Genomic DNA, 20,932 nt, shown 5'->3' on the forward strand with positions numbered 1-20,932 from the left:
CTGACTTTCAGTCAGTAAAGTAGTAAATAAGTGGTAATGAACAGCACAAAAATTAAGTAAAAGAGGTTTTGGTTGCTGGAAATGAAGGTTAGCCTTCAACACCACCAGAAGTCTTTCAGGGTCACGTCATAAAAATCAGCAGTTTGAGAGACTACTGAATTTGGATTACCACTGCCTTAGTGTCCACTGAGCAAAACTGTCACTAGAATTGAATAAATTTAATTAACCCTTTTCTCCTCCATTAGGATTTTCTTAATCCTTTGTGTTAGCTTACCAGGATCTGCATTTTCTATTCTTTGCTGATGTTGAAAACACACGTTCAATTGTTTTTATGCTGAAGGGAAATCTTTGTTACTGTATTAGAAAGTAGCACAATTTAAATATTTAACAACATCTTATTGGCTATTTTAGTAGGAATATTGTTTTTACACATTAATTTACACATTTATCATTAATACAAAGTGCTTAGGAGACCTAAAAAGTCCTGATGATATAGCCAACTTTGACATACGGTATCAGCTGTCACAGCGTATGTGCTTTGTATGTAATACAAAGACAATTAACAAATATCACACTTCAAGATATGAATCTCTGAATTACTTCTTTTTGCTTACCTTTGTTTTGGATCAATTCTTACAGGCTCTGCATGAGCTTTAAAATCCATTATAGTTTGAATTAGGACATAAATGTACAGTAGAAGTCATGTGTTGTTTCTTGGTCATAAATCACAGCTGTAGGTGTTTAAGCCTGAAACCTGATTTTGTGCTAACACCAGTGTCAAGAGACATCCTGTATCTACATCAGTCCCCTCAAACCCAAACTGCATGCTACTTAAAATTCAATGCTTTCTGCTACTTTCAGAATCTTGTAATAAGGGTAAAGTAATACATGGACTTTGAAGATTTGACTGGCTGGAATTAACAGACAGATAATTTACTGGAGGTAAAATCCTCAGCATACTGAATACAATATGAAACATATTTTGATAAGTTGCTCCTTCAGAAGTTCTTTTGCACATTAAAACATGAGAAAATTAATTCAAATTTTGATTTAAATTAGTACAATGGTTAGTGTGCATCTCACTAAAGTTAACTCAGGGCACCCGCAACAAAGCCAGAAGATGATCTCAAAGGCATTGGAATTTAGGTTCACACATCTGCGATAATAAACACAGGCCAGTTTCTTCTTCTTTCTAGGTTCTCTGCTTATCAAGTATCACAGTCCACTGATTTTTGTTCCTTAAGATTTGCTTTTCAGACCACAACTTGATGAATGACTTCATTAACCATTAATGCTGTATAGCTGAGTAACTCTGACCTTTGCTTCATAGAAGAAAAAAAGTCTGTCCTCTTTCCTCTTAAATAACCCTACCGACATAAATATAAGTGCAATCCTGTATAGATAGAGGCAAGTCATTTTTAGAAGTGTGCCAAATTGGGTTCAGTCCAACATCTTTTCAAATAACTGCAAAAAGTGTGCACAAGAAAAAAAAAAAGCACGTGTTTGTTACATCCATTGCAACAGCACATACCAGGTCTGGATGGGGGCCAACACCTAATAGTTCTGAGAACTTTACATGTTACTTACTTCCAAAAAAAAAATGCTTTTTTTTCCCCCTCCAGTGTACAGATGACTTAAATCCTCTCACTAACATTCACCTTTTCCATTCTGTAAAAGACAGGCCTATATTCTTCTATGAATGTGCTGTGCTGCCTAGCTGGGCCCATCCATGAATCCTTATCTTACAGCTTTGCAGGTGCTTTGAACTAACTTTGCAAGAATGCATTTGAGAGAGAGTTAAACAGCAACTGGATGCTACAATTGCTGTCCCACTTCTGTTGCCCCAGCGTTAGAAATAATGACAGCCTTGGAAAAAATAACCAGCCAAGCAAAGACAGAAAAGAAAATGAGCAAAGTGCAAAGATTCAAGTGTTTTAACCTACCTTTTAGGAGATGCAACACTGCAAACAGGAGGGGTGCAGTGGGTATGGAATTGACAGAAGGAGAACGTATAAGGAGAAAGACAAAAAAGACACGAAAAGATCAGTGCTTTCCTACATCCGTGACAAAGTGAATGAGAGGAGCCTGGAGAGAAACAGAGTAAGGTTTGATTTGAATTACCAAGAAAGAGGGGAGGGGGAAAAAAAATTAAGGAGAGACACAGATTAAAATATTCCCTCTTTTAAACATTTATTTTTTCCTTTTTTGCTACCTGGTCAGAGGTATCTGGGGAATTATTCATCTTTTCCCACAGGCCAAAAACACATGGACAATGGAACTCACTTTCTGTTGAGCGTTAGAGAAAGCTCACTTCTGGGGTACTCACTGTTGCCTACATCAAGATCCAAACACAGCCGAGTTCACAGCTGTGTCTTGCCAGGGGATTATTAGAAGATTTAGCATGTTTACAAAAGTAGCCAAGAGACATTAAAAGCTATTCATTAGTAACTCTGCCTGGTGTGGCAGTATCTATCAGCATTATTTGGGTATAAATTTACTACATTTTGCTTTGAAGGCACCACTGCTGTTCTGAGCAAAAAAATACCTCTATAACATTTCAATGCAGCAGCAGCTTCTGCTTTTTTCAATCCTCATTCTGTTGCTGAAGAACATACTCCGAAAGGATGCTACAGCTCTTCTGAGCTTCAAGACAGGAAGCAAAGACGTTATACCTAGATTGTGAGAATTGAAACTTCTTGTTCTGTGTCCTGAATACAATGGTCTGGAGTCTATCTAGCATGATATTCCAGTGGCTCAAGGCCTTGAAATATTTAAGACCAAAAAGCAGGGTAAAATACAAGCATATCATGAACTAAACTGTGATTCCAAAAATAAACAGCTGGAGGCTGTGAGGTCCTAACGCATTATTGGCCAGTGCCTTTTGATTTTTACAAATTTGGAGAAAAAAGTGTCCCTTGAGATTACCAGGTTCCAGATATCACACTCACTGACCCCAGCAGACTTCTAGAAGTTATCCTACTTTCAGAGGCCAGGACAGCAAGCAAAACTTCTGAACATTCAAAAATGATTTCAAAAATATTTAGGAGAAGCTTTCTGTTGCCACAGAAGACCTCAAAAGAAATAAAATGTTGTGACTACAATTCCGGTATTTAACTGCATGTACATTTGGACTTTGCAAGATACTTATCTTCAGATTAACACATTGCTGCCTTTTCTATATACATGGAGGAGTCTCTTGGCCAACTTTCTACTATTATGTATTATGTATTTTACTACCACACTAGAGCAGAATGTCACTTACTAGTTTCATGGTTGGCTTTTCTTTCCCTCATCTGAAAAGAAATCATGAGTATGCAATCATCTTTTGGATCAGCATCCCTCAACATCCCCACTCTTCTCTTTCATGGTTCTTCCAAAATCATTATTTATAATAGTACATGTATCTGTCCGTCACAAGATAAACCAGCTCCTGTCTGTAATTATTATATCAGTGATTTCTGGAAGGCTTTCAGTCAAACAACTTTCAACAGTAATCTGTAAATAAAATTTGCTTATTTCTTCCTTACTCTACTAAAATAGCTCCTGAGTTATGTCCACACTCCAAGACAGTGTTTGCCCACTTACAGTAAAGAAACTGCTAAATTTACAATATTGGACAGCATGAAATTGAATTTTTATACAAGTAGTCTCATATTTAAGAATTAAATTTCACATTTCTTTAGGTATTATTCTTCCAAGTTGTAGTGTTTTTCCAGTTTTGCTAAAATGCCTTCAAGCTTAAAAACAGCTTGTGAAAGACACTTTTGTGATACAATTCTTGCAATGAACAGGTACCTGTAATAGGTAGTTACAATTCATCACTAAGCAAGCTATGAGATACTGCTTCATTTATCTTGTGTCATAACACTTAAGTTATACTTCTAGCTACAATCCCAGCAACATTTAATTTTGGGGCTGCTGACTTTTTCTAATCAAGTCCAAGAGCAAAAGAATCAGAGGAGATACCATCATGCACCAGTAGAAGTCTTCCCTTTCCCCACCAACCACCCCGAATTGACTGAGCACTCATCACAACGATGATGAGCACTCATCACAACTCCTGATCTTGTTTTCTTGGAGATCACTTAAAGAGACTACCTGTAGCATTTGGGAGAGCCCTACCTTTTCTGTTTGACTGTGATGCCCTTCTGCTGTAAAGCCTTCTCATTTGCCATCTGTAGGAGCTGGATCTCCTTCCGTGAGAAAAGCCGGATAGCAAAAGCTTTTTCCAAAAGCCTCTCTGGAGGCACTGACTGGGCAATGTCCCTCACAAAGGATCGAATATCCTGCTGTATGCTGTCAGACTCCATGGGCTGCCCAGCTCTGACTTTGTGAAAGAATTTCAGAAGAGCCAGTGCAACACGATAGAGAACCTTGTAGCCCTCCACCAGAAACACATCGAAGACCCGAGCAATATATATCATGGGCAGTTCTCCAAAGAGCCAGCGTTGCCAGTCAGAGTATACCTCCAGCACATCCTCCGACACTGCCACCATCAGCTTATGTGCTGCCTGACAGTACTTGTTGACTAAGTCACCAAAGGTCATGCAGGAGGATTCAAAAGCTAAGAATGTCTGATCAATGAGTCGCTTCGACGGATCATTGCAAGCCAGGATGCGACAAACCTTTTCAAAGCACTCTGCCTCATCTTTGCTGTAGTGGAGGAGCAAAGCTGTCACAGAGGGCAGCGCTGGACAAAATGATATGTCTGGGAACTGATTTGCAATGCACAGTATTATCTTCCTGACTGCCCCAATGCCTTCTGCATTCAAGCAGTAAGTGGGAACCAGGCTGTTATCCACAAACTCTGGCAGTGGAAGGGAGCCACTGTTGCGTTTTCCAGTGATCTTCACAACAATGTCCCGGTACACATTTGCATCTGGAGTCACTGTGCGGCATGGAATATCGTTAATTAGTTTGTGGTACACTTTGGCTCTCAAAGAGTGGTTCTTGGCCCAGTAGCCCTGCCGGGCCAGCTGTTTCAGTTCCTGGAATTCGGTGCTGGTTAGCTCCTTTGGGTCTTGGGTCTGGGCAGTAACATCCATTTTCTCCCAATCCACAAAGCGGTTGTATTCATCCATGGCTCCAGGAAAAGCATATGAGAAAAATCATGAGAATGGAGACCTTATCCGGTCATTAAATGACTCACAGCTTCTCCTGCAAGAGGGAAAGGAAAATAAATAAATAGAGATTTGAATAACAGCTAATTTCCTATTTACTTTACAAACACATACATTCAGCTTGTTCCTGCACCGTCAAGACTGTTTTCTAAAGCAAAAAAAAGCTAGAGGCATGCCTTTAAAAACAGACAAAAACAAACCCACAAACTTTATTTTCATTACATACTTGTCAATAACTCATACTGAAGTAGTTTATCAATGGCCAGCCCAGATGCAGATACTGTGGACACCTCAACATGAAGTAAATTTCCTTCACGTGGCCACGCAGTGACAGAGATTAGTTTGCTGATCTGGTAGAATTTTTCCTTTCTGCTGGATCAGTAAGATGTACAGGTCAGTGCTAGTGCCAGCACAAAGAGGACTGCAAGGCAGAGCCACCCGTTCTGATGGCAGTACAGGATCGGATCAGCTTAACACAGCCTTATGAAACTGCTTCCTAATTCTCTCACATACTGCACTGTACTTGCAGTTCTGAGCTTGCATGCACTTCCATGACCAGTTCACCCTCTAGAGGGCCTGCTCTCATCAACGTTAGAAGACTTTCAGAAATGCAGTCCACTGCAGCAGCAACAAGAGCGGAAGGACCAGGTCCTAGCCTCTTAATTCCTCAGATGACACGTTTATACAATTTATCAGCTGAATGCAGTGTAGAAGTACATCTGTGTCCTAGCTGACACAGCATGACTGCAATACTGGTACCCATACTATTCGTTTTAATCAAGTCAGTGCAAAACTAGAAGGGGACAAACAACCAGTTTGCCCAGTGCTGCAACCTCTATCAGTGTATCCTCAGGGCTGGGTTAAAGCTAGGAGCACATGGCTATTGATGCTGCAGACTCTGCAAAGGTAAACTGTCCCCATCACATGCAGCAGTCCCATCGAGCTGTTTTGCACAATTAAAATGTTATATATGAAGGTTACAGTAACAGAAACAATTACTGAAGTGTTGCCAAAAAGCTTCAGTTGTCACTGTATCAGCAGATCAGGTGATGCACGGAGCGGGGACACTTACAAGTATGGTATTTTTTACAAGCGGTGCTTCAGCATCTTTTGAAACTCATAAGGTAGCTACACCGTCAAGGCAGACAACTCTTTCTCCCTACTCTGCTACTGGGAAAATGAAACAAACATTTTGCCTCACATAGGCAGAAATTCATAAACATACACTTAGCATTAGCTTGGGCAACAATACATTTAATCCAGATAGTTTTAGATGCTGGCTAAATATTAATCTGGGTAATTTGGAACCACATGCTAAAATTTTAAAATTTAACTCTTCTTTTAAAAGCTTGGCAGCAACACAGAGGTGCCTTTCAGCAAAGGCTTAAAGACAGACCTTCCCTTCCAAATAGTTCACATTTTTGTATTAAAAAGATGCCTTTTGGGTTGTCTTTGTAGTGACCAGAGCACAGAAAGATGAAGCATTCGGTCCGTGGTCACTTCAGCAAAGAGGCTATTACTGTTCTGCATTGCTGGAGTCTCCACTCTGCAACAGCTTCCCCCGTCTGCCACCATCCATTGGAAGCTGTTTATATTTATGTTAGAGAAGGTTAAGTAAAATCTCCACCACATGAAGCAAGTTGTAAGATGTTTGGAGTTATGCCTTGGCTGTCTTTTTGTCCTGTAAACTTTCTTCTCTCTCCTCCATACTCTTTGCTTTCTAATTTTGTAATTTTAACTTTCATTCAGAATCAGAGGCATAATTAGAGGTTACATCAGTTATCTTTCCCCCTGTAAGTTACTGCCCATTCTAGAAACAAATGAATTAGATAAGTCTATGTTCCTCAGCCAGTCTACCAAAGTCAGTGGCTAGGGGAAGGAAATCAGACTGCAAGAATTCTGGATTAGAGCTTACAGTCTTATATACACCATGGCTTGGAAAATCTACTAGGTGTGCAGGTGGGTCTGGCTGCTTATGCTATTCAAAGCTCTAGATGCTACACAAACAGATGCCAGCAAAGAAAGGGGCATTGCCAAGGTTGCCAGAGCATGACCAGCTCTTAAACGTAGTGCAAAACCCACAGAATTCGTGTGCTTCAGGGTAATGATGCATAACTGCTGATATGGGGCCAAACAGCTACTCTAAGCCAGCAGCTCTCAAACTGGGAGTATTTACTTGCCAGAGGAGAGCAGCTTAAGAAACTTCAGGAAAATCCCAGCTCGCCTACATCTCCTTCTACTGCCACTTCCTCAGCTTCCTCCACCCATCCTTCCATAGAAGTTATTTCTCTTCTGGCAATTACGTAAAGAGTAACATCTACTTTGAGCTGATGGGGACAGGAGATGAAGGGCAACAGAGGCTTTCTCAGGTTCAGCAGCAAACAGCTAGCTGGTGAGGGGCTGTCTCCCACCCATCTCTTATCGTAGGGGTGCAAGTAGGCAGTACTGATTGCTATGTTTGGAGGGACTGGAGGTTGGCATGCCAGCTACGAAGTAAAGACAGAGATGGATGGCTGCGTAAGGGTGCATGTCTGTCTGAACTCCCACCCTCGTCTGGACTACCCAGCTTTCCCATATAAAGAAGATGACAAAACACAGCCAGAAGAGAAGAAGACCCAAAAAACCAAAAAAACCCCACATTTCAGAACAAGCTTTGCACAAAGATATGGTTCAGGAGAGGCACTGAGACCCATTTCTACCTCCTCATTGCAACAAGTCTCCTTCCCTCCTGCTGAAGTAACTTTGGAGGATTTTACACCATACTGTGGCAAGTAACCTCTAACCGGACCTGGGGATAACAGGATGCATCAGTATATGAATTATATAGCATTGGAATGCTTTCAAGTACCTGTGAGGACACAACTATAATGGGATTGTAAAAGTTAAAAACAAAAACAAACAAACAAACAAAAAGCTCACAGCAGTGACAAAGACTAAAAGTTGTATATATACCTTCTTTAAGGGGAAACAGTCATTATCCTTTCCAATCAGGGACTGACTTCTACAAAACATTACAAATAAACACAGAACAAAAGAACAGAACCAGCAGAACAAACCTTCTTCTTAGCAACTGCCAAAGAAATCTGAAATTGTTAGCTCTATTAGTCTAGAACCAAAAGCTGGAAGCTCCATTAAGTGCGACATTAAAAAAAAAAGTGAGAATTAGAACTACAAAATATATGTTGAAAATATACCAACAATGGCTGCAGAATGGGACTCAGATTTTTCAGAATCAGAATCAGATTTTTCAAGGTTAAATTTGAACTATGAAGCAAGCAAATAATTACTAAAATTCAAAACCGGGCAACGACCATGGCAACTGACACTGGCATGTTTTCAAGTCCGCAACTAAAAGAGTTTAGGAAATATTTAGCTTGCTAGTCTGGCCACATTTTCCATTCCAGTCTCTTTAGTTCTTTCCATTGTCATCTGGGCTACTTTCAGAAGATGTCTGAGAACTGTGCTGAATCTGTGCAAAACACACAGCAGTGAAGCAAAGTATGACAAGCAGAAGTCAGATGCTGCTTATGAAGAAAAAAACTTGAAAGCATCCAAAAATACATTGGTATGAGAGAGAGAGAGGAAAAAAAAGATTTGAATCATAACTTAGCTTCACTGAAGAAAATAAAGTTATGATTTTACTAAAATTAACAAGGTTAGGAATAATTTCAGTAATTTTTAGTAAAGAAACTAGTAAGTTTTGAAATTTGCCTTTTGACATATCAATCACAGAAAAAAATCAATTTTTCTTACAGTTCATTCAGACAATCAGTTTTTGCTTTCCAAACTGCAGGAATTATCAAACTGAAACATCTGGATTACAACTATTTCAGAGTACAATCATTTCTTTTAAATCCAGAGCACACACATCCACAGTAGTGAAATAATTACATTATAAATGTTTCCAAAATAGATTCCAATTTTGATTAAAGCCTGAGAAGATTACATGATTTGACATGCCTTTTCATAAACATAAAACAGTCCCCTAAAGCCCCAAAATACAGTTAGTCATGATAAACTTGTTCCCTATTCAAGTATCCTTGCAACTACCTTCTGAAAGTTTGACAACAGGTTAAAAGCTTATTAAGATACTTAACTTACATTCAATATACCTGCTACATAACAAGAAACCTGAATTTTGAAGTTAACATTTTTCATCTTAACCAGGGACAGTAGTTTTAAGAAGGACTGCTCTTCAAATATCTTCCATTCACCTATTTGCTATGTACTGTAGAAATACAGGTAGACACTGAGCGCTGACCTTTCGGTACTCATTTTTATAGTGTGTTAACAGAAAGCAAATGTTTTCTTTTCCTGCCCTACAAATGAAGACTATTACTAACCTCTCAGAGCTGCAGCGTATCTTTTGTTGTTTACACGGGCGAGTAGTGATGTAGCAAGAGAAAAAGCTCAAGTCCACCTTTATAACCTGGCCGTAATCATTTGTGCTCAAGGCGCATGTGCAGATAATCAGAACTGCTTCCTCAAAGATTACTCTCTATTAGTCACACCCCAATAAAAGAAGATTAAACCCAAAACTGAGTAGATGATTTCACAGCCTTGGAGAATACTGAATCCCGTCTGAGATGTCTGCCTTATACAGCGAAGAATCTGAGAGAAAAACAAAGCAACGTAAAGATAAAATAATAGTACAGAAAAAAAGACAGCTAATAGACAGTTACTCTTTTCTTCCTCAGTACTTCAGCACATCCTGCAGTTTTCTCTGAATCCAGATTCATAGCAGCATGCCTTAACGTCTCTGCTACATAGATCTGGAAATAACATTCGACAGCACAGTGCTCCCCTCCCCTGCTACAAACCAGGGACATACTTTATTACATTTACAGCTTCAGTTACTACCTGTGGTGCAATTCATTTAGGAAGATTGCGTCAGAGCCAAAATTAAGCACACCACTTAGCACTACAACCAGCCGAATGCAACGAGCTCGTCTTGTGCAGGAGAGCAATCTCGATGATGTTGACATATTTTAGTGAGGATTGTTTTCAGTAGAGTACACAAGAGTTCGATGGATTGCCTTAATGAGGTTAAATGCAGTTCGATTGCTTTATAAATTGCCCCGGGCGTTGTGTACAGCAAGAGCTGGACTCCAAGCCAGCATCAGGAACACAGCCCTGGATAATGCTCTAATGCCACTTCATCAGTAACAGTAGGGGACTAGTTATTTGTTTCCCACAGTTTTTCTACATTCCTTTGGGACAAAGTCTAGAAACCTATTGAACCAAAGTAAGTATTCACCTCTCATTTCTGCGAGTAACTGATAAAGACTGATACAGGGCAAACCATTTCAAGCATTTAGATGATTTCTCTTGAGATGTTGTAGTTGCATAGGAAGGACTGATAGAAAACTTGCTTAGAATCCTGTGCTTCTATTCCCAGGAAAGTACTATTGCCTTCTTATATATGGTCTTTTAATTAGTTGTGATAAATCTATCATGTAATTAATTACAGTCAACAGTTCAGAAACACAATGAGCTATTTAACTCTTCAGTGGTTAGATAACTGCCAGTAACTTATACTTAGGAGAACCTGTATGCGTCATATCTGCAAACACTTTAACAGAAAGCAGCATCCCTTCCTTCCCATTGCCTGTCCTGAGCTGACACAAGCACTTCTGTGGCTTGATGAGTGTTGATACAATAATCATGGAAAGATACTGCAGAAATAAAAAATTAAAAAAAAAATTAAAAAAAGTAAAGATAAAGGCCTGAAAATAATTTGTGGTGAAAAAAAAAAAGGAAAAGAAATTGTTATTATAAAAGGGAAGAAAGAAGGCTGAAGAGAAAAACACTAAGACACAGAACAGTAAATGTTACCAAAGCTATAGATCAGGAGCTTCTGTCCTGCCTGTATCATAACAAAAAGGAGGAATAACTAATCAAAATGGGAGAATTTCATTTTTCTTTTTAAAGGAAAGTGTGTTTCAGTGACAAATTTATTTTACAGGTTATATTAAAAAAAAAAAAAATCCAACAGCTGCTATAACAAGACTTAAAGACTAAACTTCTTGTGAAGAAATACACAACAGCATACTTTTTCCATAAAGTATTCAATTTCTTGTCCAAGAAACAGGAATTAACACCTGCAATCCTGCCAATAAGTGCTAATAAGATAGATGGACACTGCCATAATTTCTTTATCTACTAATGCTAGGCATATGTGGTGATGAGCAATGAATTTCAGAACCAAAGCTGTGCCATTCCAAAATGCACGTCTGATGACAGAGTTCAGCCACTGAATGGGTGGAAGTTTACGCTCAGACACATGCACAAACACAATGTTGAAGATGCAAATTCATTTTCTTCTTGAAGGTTTAGAAAGATTTTCTTTATCTGAATTTGTTGAAAAAAACACCACTGAAAGTGGGAAAGCTACGTTTTCCTGTTTCAAAACCAGAATGCAAGAGTAGCAGATATTCATATTCTACACTCAGCCAATTCTATAATGAGCCAAGTAATTTGGGCTTAGGAAGTTATAACAATACTTTTTTCAGATTTCCTATTAAGTTTGAAATATAAGAGACTACAAGCTCATATTTTATAAAGTTTTGTTTACAATATTTAAGCATAGACTGAAAAATGGAAAATACTTAAGTGGTCTGCTCCATCCCTTCTCCAAATATTTCATTCCATTCAAAACAACTGCCAGCAGTACCATTCAGCTAATTTTAAGGCTCCAAAATGACAACTCATAATTTTCTTTTGGGAGATTTCTAAAAATAGAACAGTCAAATCAATATATTCTTCTTACTACATTACAAGAAATCAGGGAAAATACAAGCAAGTTGTAAGAATGACATATTCTCTCACTCTGTGCTCTTCTTCCCTTTGTTTTGAAAACTGAAGTAACCAGACACAGAAGTCTCCAATGGTAAACTCTGGCTCAGCCAGAAATTTAACACTGAATATGTAATCTTCAGCCTTCATTTTTTTTCCTCTCTCTCTTTCTAAATGTCTCAGTTTATACTTTTCCAAATGTGCGAGTGCAGTCTCATATACAACTAAAGGCACATAGTGTAACTGCTTGTGGGAAGCTCTATCATATGATGGCAAATCCATAAGCAATAAGACAAGTCATTTTTCTGTTCTCTTCCATTGAAAGTTAACTGTCAATTTGATGTCCATAAGCTCTAGGTCTTTATTGATAATAAATATTCAACAACAGGAAAACAACTTTAAACATCCATACTTTGAAATGTTCTCCCGTTAGACATAATATCTACATTTGTCTATGTTGAATACAGATTTAGTTCTCTTCCTCCTACCCAAACTGTCTCTGCAGAAGTTCATATAATTGTGTTTAATTTCTTGCTTGTTTAGAGTTTCATTAGGTCCAGAACAGCAGCTGACAGCATTAGTAGCAACACACATGGATCTTACAAGTAGAAGATACATCTCGGATCCTACAAAAGGTCATGCCTAAGCTATCAAAAGGGACACTTGACAAGAAGCATTTCACAGACAATGACAACATTTATGGATCTTTTGGCATATGAAAACCATCATCCTGATTTTTTTTTTTTAAAGTACTCATACCTCCTAGATCTGCTTCTCCCACTGTCTGACCAGTTTCAGCAGTGTGTGATTATCCCATTTCAATAGTTTTTGTGACTGGGTATCAGAACAGTGTGGCCAGGAATTTTCTCTATGAAGCATTCAGTTTCTGTTCTGGGCCAGTCTTCAGCGATGCACCTGCGCAGCCAAAAGCTACTTGAACTCTCAACAGCCCAAACTACAGTGGCTGCAGATCCCCAAACGAATGCTATGCCAGCCTGACTGCAATACAACAAGTTCCATAGCTAACCAGAGTCTCTGTCATTTGACTCCATATCGGTTAGTATCATGCTGACAGAGGAAAATTCAATCTGCTCTATGGAGATGAACACACCTTTTTGCAAAGTTTCATATACTTTTCTCCAGACAACTTGAAAAATCTGCCAGTCATGATCTATACCATATTGTAACTGGGTTCTTTTCTTTTTTATCCTCCTATTCCATAAAATGGTATCTTTTTCCTTGCAGAATTTAGCCATGCATTCACGAGGCTGGCCACGTAGGGTTAGGAGCCTTGTCTGCAGGCTGCAGGGAAGTCTTCATTGTTCAGATGATGTACAAGCAAAATTAGCTCATCATAGTCTCAACTTGCACTGTCAACACAAATATATATGAACATACTCCATTTTTTAAAACTAATGGCCAAATTCAGATTCTTCACAATGTTCATATGCCTCAAAATGGTGTCCACATTGATGAACCTTGTACATTCTCTCTTCTAAGAGTTTCAAAATATGAACTGTGCCATTCAAAGTCTGTTAAGGAAACAGGCTAAACCCCTGATTCCTAATGTCATCAAAAGTTATGTGATTTTTTTTAAAAATAATCAAAGCAGTACAAATAGTGTAGAGACTTAAGTCAATTTAATTCATCTGTTAATTTAATTGATAGGGCATGTTTAATTTGTTTTAAGACCTCCTAGTGCAATACATGGATATAGAAAGCCTTAATCTGGCAGTGCCAGAGTGCTTACGGGATACCTAAATTAGATAATGGGCAGATGAAGCAGTAACCCCGGGATAATCTAGCACAAAAGTCCCTACTCTGTTAGCAAGTCTATGGAAATTGCCTGTGTGCATTCCTTGCCTTTGTAGTAAACAAGTGGGCAGGTACCTTGTGTTCATACCAGCAGTTATCACTAACAAACTTGTTTATTCCAGGGTAAATTTTTGTGTCCCCATAATTGCAGTGGGCAGCTGAAAAAGGAGAAGTAGGAAATTCTATTACTGTCTGCACTGAGTGCTAAAGGTCTAGAGGTTTTTCTTTGGAAAACAAAAACTGATTTACAGTTACATGAACACATGAAAGTGACAAAATTAAAGCTGCCATTTTATAAACAAATTTATTTTCTTCCAGCTCAGTAAAACCCTGTAGACTTTCTCCCCTTTCCCAAGATTGCTCTGAAAAGCTTCAATAATCTGGTATCCCTAATAATAGAGAATCCCCCTCCTGAAATGACAAAAAGAGGTGAATTATCCTGCATGCAGAAGGCAGCCCAGACACCAACACCAAGCACTTCCAAGTGCATCTTACAATTAAAGGAGGGTCTAATCTCAGGAAGAATGCCAGCAACTGCAGTTCAGAGATCTCAAGCATGATATTGCTTCATTTTGATAGTTATTTCTGTAGCCTTTCCAAAATTATGCCCTCCTAAAAGGCAGGGAGCAGCAATGAACAATAAGGTAAATAAAACATGCACGAACTTTCTGCCAAGAGTATTTCACTGAGAAATCCATAATCAAAAATACCTATTTCTGTTGGCAGCCTCCTCTGAGGCTAAAAAAAGTACAGAAAAAACATTTCACACTGAGAAGGCTGACAATGTAGAATCCTAAACTAGTCATGCGTTATCTCAATTATGATTTTAAATTAAATGGCATTTATAACAGAGGTATAGTTGATGTTTTTAACATCAAAGTTTGAGGCAAAACATTGGAAAGACTATTCCCATTAGAGAGCCACTAAGGCAGTTAAAGGACCAGAAAACATGATATGCAAGAAGAGTATGCATGGTGGATAGTGTTCTTTATCCATGTGCTGATTTTGAGTAAACCTAAGGGAACTTAACATATCTGACATGCCAGCTCCTCTGCCAAATGCTGCTGCACTGGCCAGTGAATTCAAAGTGAAAGCTAGAAGCGCAGCAGGACTGCAGGAATCTTGTTTCTTCAGGGAAAAACAAGTAGTTTCTGTATATAATACATATATATATATCATATACATATATACACACACACATATATTTTTGGCAATATAATTCATATATATAATATATGAAGATATATTACAAAAAAGAATCAGACCAAAGTATTTTTTTAATCCTTACCTTGGAACTTGTCCTTGTACAGATCTTGTTATGACTTATTCACTTGTGTTACAATAGACTGCAAGGTCTGTTGATGGAGGGGACAAAGGGAGGGAGGGGGAAAAAAAGTCAGACTTAAAAACAAGGCAGCGGGCAGCATCAGCTGAGCAGTATACCTCCACACCTTTAAGAGGGACCTGTCTGCACTGTATGGCTTCCAACTATTTGCATCTGCAGCGTAAAGAACAAGGGGACAAATGTCCTCACAATAGAGGAGAACAGTCAATTAACCATTAATGCTATTAAATTGCTTACAATATAAACAAATCATTTCAGTCTCTAAAACCAAAGGTAGAATTGCAGCTTATGGCATCTTTGTCATAAATGCTTTTAGCCAGTGTTCTCACTATAGTCTATTGCTTTTTTTTCCTCAACAGTTCTCACCCAATGTTACAAAGTGCTTTGTCTATGAAATCATAGAAACAACAAAATTCTGCATTGAACAGGAAATCTCTGGAGAGCATCTCTCTTCCTAGGACTGTCTAAGAGAGGTATTTTCTGCATAGGTGGAGGACTTCAGAATACTGCTTCTGCAGCTTGCAATACTTCTCTTTTTAGGTATTAGATTCCTAGTTTCGAAACAAAAACAACTGTATTCTGAGATATGCAGTGGAGTATGGGTTTAGATCAGCTAACCTGTTGGGGGTCAATAAAGCAGTCTCATGCCCTATTAGGGAGAAAAGCTTCAAGTAATAACTAATCCGATGAGTGCTGGTTTTCTTTTTAAATGAAGGATATTCAGCCTAGCAGATTTGCAGATAACCAAGTTCTACTTTACTGTGAAATAAGCTCACTACAGCAAGTGCATGCACTTATGAGTTCTTTCCTCTGTAAGCTGTTTTTCCCCTGAAAAACTCTTAACGAGATAATCCAGTACTGGTGTAGCTGCACAGAAGTTATACCTATTTGCTGACATAACATAGCTGCATGTGCACTAAGCACAGATAAATATGCTCATTAATACATATACAGACAGTTTATGAAATTTCTTGTTAGCTTGTTGAGTGGGTATCAACAACAGGTGGCCTTCTGCAGCATGTTTTAAAGCCTAGGTAGCTGCCTTGGAGCAAAATAACGAAACGTTTATTCCGTCAGCTTAAACAAGAGGAGAACAGATGAGATACTTAGTCACACAGACAATTTAAAACAGTTGGTTCCGCAGTTAGACATCACGAGCATTTACTCCCATCAATACACATGGAATGCAAGCAAGTCAATCATTAATATAGTGCAATTAGCTATGCCTATTTTTATATCAGAAAGGTCGTGTGACTGCCTGGACAAGTACAAAAGGGCTAAACACTAGCATTCCTCACATAAACTCAACATCACAACCCCCCCGCAAAAAAAAAAAAACAAAAAAAACCCCACTATGCAAAATCTACCAGAATATTCCAGTTAAACTTGATAATAAGGGCATATTCAAATAATTACATCAGACGTTTAAAGGAAATTTTAGTTCTTTAGATCTCAGTCACAATTCAAGGCTATATAGAGATGAAGAATAAATAGCTATTTTTTTTTGGATCGTTAACACAGTTTATCTATTTCAAGTGTTAAAATATGCCTGTCTGCTTCTGAGTGTGCATCCATATAACCTTACACAAGCAGTTTTAATGGCCTCTCCAACCTAGCAGGTAGAGCAGAATGTATTCTAAAGAGCTAAAAGAACAGCGAGAACTAATTTTATGGTGTGCCGCCAATAATTTGCTGGTCCCTAGTTCTATGTGGCTTCAGTACTGAAGCAAAGACACTTATGATTCAAGCAAATGCCATGGTAGTATTATCAGACTGCAATAACCTTGGCTTCGGAGATAGTGAGACACATGAGCAGCATGCACTGGTTTGCTCTACTTGCTTGTCTGTCTACCTCGAATTCATGTGTACATTAATTCCAGTGCAGGAGTAGCATTTTTCAGTTTACTTTACAAACCGAATGACAAAGGTGAACAAGGGAGGGAGACCGTCTCAAAATTTCAGATCAAAAGAATGAAGGAGCAAACACAACCAAGGGGAGAAAAAAGTCAAGGCTGCAATAAGAGAAGAGGATTGGGAAGAGCAGAGACTCTTATCTGCAGGAAGGGTCCAGAGATAGCTTTTACAAACATTTACGTGACAACTTTTTAATTATTAACAGCATAAAGAGAAGCAGAAAGTTGCTCTCCCCTGTGTTCGAATTCTAGCAGCAAAAACACCTACCGATTTTCAAATATTAATGGTATCAAAGGCATTCAGTACAAAGATTCCAAATAGTCGATCATTGTGCAACACTATCCACTGCCATTCTGCAAATTACAAAGGACAAGAGTATCACGTATTGCTTGGAAGCAACAACGAACACCTGAACTGAAGTTATCAGCGCTGTCCCTGAAAAGTAACTCTCTTAGAAAACTCTTGCAACAGATTTCTGTCTAACTGCTAGTGATTGCACAAAGAAGCAAACCCTCTTGCAACAGATTTCTATCTAACTGCTAGCTATTGCACAAAGAAGCAAACCCTCACAACTGGGAATTCCTTTTTTTGGCAATACGGAGGCCTAGACACAAACCATGTATTTCTGTGCTCTACATAGACATGGATATTTTGACAATCCTATTGGGATTGCCTGTAATTCAGAAAAACTTTCGTATGCTTTAGCTTCCTCTCTAGGAAGTGAACTGGATGCAAAAACACAATGTTTGAAGATAACATAGTTCTATAACCACCTATTTCTCCCCCCTCATCATAGCTATACATCATCTGGTCAGAATCCAAGCCTACATCTCCAGCATCAGCAGCCCTCTATGATACCTTCTGGTGCTGCCTGGGGTTAGAGTAAACTAAATTTACTATATGCACTTAGTCATTTGCTCACTTGTTGGAGGACCAAGAAAGGCTGAGGACCATCTTGGTAAGTTAGAGCAGGCCCCCTAAATCTGATGTTAAATTAAATAACATTCGGGCAGGCCCAGTATTGCAATAACATTCTTTCGCTTAAGTATTTGTTGTATACATATTTCAGAGAACAATTCCTTGACAAAGACTATCACCAAAATAGACTGGTGAGATAATTTTGCTTTCCCAATAGAAATCTTTAAATTTTCAAGGGAGAAGCTGCAGAACAAAACTTTTGGGTTGAAGCAGCCTTTATGTTTGGGGGCATATTGGGGCAGCCACACTGCCCCATTAGACAGTAACTGCTGGCAGAACAAGTCTGTACGTACTTGGATCAGCACTACCAGTAATCATAGGATTTGTCTTCACATCATGCCCAGGACTTGGAATATTTTGTAGCAAAGAAATAGCAGAAGAGAGTATTAACCTGCACATTAACATTAAAAAGCACCTACAGGCCATTTAAATACCTTCTGAAGTCTAGACACACTAGAACAAATGAAAAGGCTAAGTTTAAAGTCTCTTAAAGTCAGCTTTTCAGCAAACTTGGCAGCACACACGAGTGAAGAACACAATCGTTACGGAACCATTCCCTTCCAGACACAGAAGAACCACACACTTTGCCACCTGTAATTTATGGTGGGCATTAAAGCACCCAGAAAAGCAAGCTAAGGATCTAATCCAACCTATTTACTGCAGCTCTGCATAAATTAGGCCAGCGCTGCACTGACGCAACGATGGATGGATGTATCGTAGGAAAAGGGCAGTAAGCACCATCAGGCTGTTAGTGCAGTTCAAGCATCAACTCTTTCAGCCTGATATGTGCAAAACTTCACTTGATTTTTAACACTGTACCGCTGGAAACATCAGCGCTCGCAGGGCAGAGTGACGGCAGGGTGCCGCGGCGCGCTGAAGCCCGGCGCGCAGGCAGCCTCTCCCGACAACGCTGCTCGCCGGCACAAGCCCGACAGCGAGGCGCGCGCCCGCGGCTCCCGGGGCTGCGCCCCCAGGGACCAACCGCTCACCGCCCGCGCCCAGCGCGGCTCCAGCTAGCGGCAGGGCGCCGGCCGCAGGCACCGCCGGAGCAGCCCCGGTTGCTCCGCGGCCTCGCGGAGCCGGGCACGCCACAGCGGGCGACGGCGAGGGCAGCTGGGCGCCGCGGCCCCGGCAGAGCGGCCCGCCCGCCCGCAGCCCCCCGCGGGGCCGCCCCCAGCCGCCGCCGCCGGCCGCGACCCCCGGCCGCTCTCGGTGCCGGCGGAGGCGAGCCCGGCCCACCCCGCCGCAGCCTCCCGGGAGCGCGCTCCCCCGAGGCCCCCCGGCCGCTCGCTGCAGCGCGGCCCCCCGGGCCGCCCTTACCCCGCCGCCTCCCGCCGAGGCACCGCGGCTCCTGTCAGGCCCGCGCGCTCCCGCGCACGCGCGCCGCCCGCCGGCTCGTGCCCCGGCGACGGGTGGGGGGAGAGAGCGGGAGAGACGCACGGGGCTACGCGCACGCGCAGACCGGTCGGCCGGCGGCAGCGGCGTGCGCACGCGCCGCACTGGCCATGGCGGGGCGGGGAGGGGGCACGTTCCCGGCGTCTGCCCGGGCCGGGGCTGTGCGGGCGCTAGGCTGGGCCGGGGACTGGCAGGGGGAGCGGGCGGGCGTCGCTGCCGGGCTGAGCTGCTTGGTGCCATGTGTCGGGGCAGCTCGGCCGAGCCCGTGGGGGGAGCTGTGAGGGTGCGGGGGAGGGTGTGAGCGAGGGGAGCGGAGAGGTGTCAGGGAGGCTGCGAGGGGCGTGTGGGCTGTCAGTGAGGGGGGGCTGTGAGGGGTGTGGGAGAGGGGTGCGAGCGAGGGGGGGCTGTGAGGGGTGTGGGACAGTTGGTGCCAGCGAGCGGTGTGAGGAGAGGATGTGAGGGTTGTTGGACAGGCACTGTCAGAGGAGGCTGTGAGGGTTGTGGGAGAGGGGTGTGAGTGAGGGGAGGCTGTGAGGGGTGTTGGATGGTCGGTGTCAGCGAGCAGTGAGGAGAGGCTGTGAGGGCTGTTGGACAGGCGGTGTCAGCGAGGGGAGGCTGTGAGGGTCGTTGGACGGTTGGTGTCAGTGAGGGGTATGAGGAGAGGCTGTGAGGGTTGTTGGACAGGCGGTGTCAGCGAGGGGAGGCTGTGAGGGGTGGCAGTGGGGAGGCTGTGAGGGGTTGGCCGAGGGGGATTGCAGCGAGAGGTGGCTGTGGGGGTGATGGGTGGCTGTTCAGGGTGGTGGTGATGAGGGGCTGTGAGGGGTGGTTGTGAGGGGTGATGCTGGCAGGTGTTTGCAGGTTTTTGGGTGAAGTCAACAAAATCAAGTCAGGTTGCCAAGGCACCAGGCTTGAGCTTGTGATTCTGCGTGCAGCTGTGCTTCGGACCAACCTGGGTTACTTACCTTTCCTTCCTCATCTGTAGAGAGCACTATTTACCAACCTTGCAGCAGACTTCGGTGTCCTCACATGGAAAGCTCAGTGCAAACATTAGCTATAAACATTGCTTTAGGAACACTTCAAGATCTGAGTAGTTCAGTGCTCAGTAACAAAGTGATTGTTTTTCTGCAAAGCCTGAAATGGCTGGAACAGAAAACAGTTCATTTTAAATATGAAGGACTTCCACAGTGTTTATTTGACTTGACTTGGCAGCAGTGTTCTGTTTACGACTACATAAATAGCTGCCACATTAAACATTATTAACTAGCAATGCTTAAGTGACCAATAAAGCGGTAATCTTTTATATGGCGTTGTAAATGTACACAACTTGGTAATGCAGGCTCTTGCCAAACAGATAACAACTCCCTTACCAGAGCATTTGCCATCTAAGAGAAACCACGAAGGACCACAAAGAAAGTATAAGACATGATAATGAAATGTAACACACAAAAATACGTAAAACACAAAAACTGTCATTGCAGTTGGATTTTAAAGGGGAAGGTGGGTGTCTTAAGTGAGGGTTCCTTCTCATACGTATCTTAAAGCTCCGGGCTGGTGAACAGAAGTAAGGTAG

General features: G+C 41.3%; 1 protein-coding gene across 8 annotated transcripts in view; it reads right to left on the minus strand.

The window, feature by feature from the left end:
- The window catches only part of TBC1D24 (TBC1 domain family member 24), a 31,754-nt gene extending 12,325 nt beyond the window's left edge, over positions 1 to 19,429 (minus strand). Inside the window, exons 1-6 of one of the 8 annotated variants that reach the window (XM_064520666.1) lie at positions 19,288 to 19,429; positions 17,257 to 17,342; positions 15,019 to 15,085; positions 9,464 to 9,731; positions 4,123 to 5,157; positions 1,944 to 1,961 (exon numbers count right to left, since the gene is read on the minus strand). In XM_064520666.1, coding sequence (XP_064376736.1) covers positions 1,944 to 1,961; positions 4,123 to 5,081 — 977 coding nt within the window. In that variant the 5' untranslated portion in view covers positions 5,082 to 5,157; positions 9,464 to 9,731; positions 15,019 to 15,085; positions 17,257 to 17,342; positions 19,288 to 19,429. Of the gene's footprint in view, positions 1 to 1,943; positions 1,962 to 4,122; positions 5,158 to 6,516; positions 6,826 to 9,463; positions 9,732 to 15,018; positions 15,086 to 17,256; positions 17,343 to 19,287 lie in introns of those variants that run through there. The other 7 variants (XM_064520664.1, XM_064520669.1, XM_064520667.1 and 4 more) reach the window with 7 other exon arrangements.
- Positions 19,430 to 20,932: the final 1,503 nt, after the last annotated feature.

This window comes from Dromaius novaehollandiae, chromosome 14 (assembly GCF_036370855.1).
Source record: "Dromaius novaehollandiae isolate bDroNov1 chromosome 14, bDroNov1.hap1, whole genome shotgun sequence".
Classification (NCBI taxonomy): Eukaryota; Metazoa; Chordata; class Aves; order Casuariiformes; family Dromaiidae; genus Dromaius; species Dromaius novaehollandiae.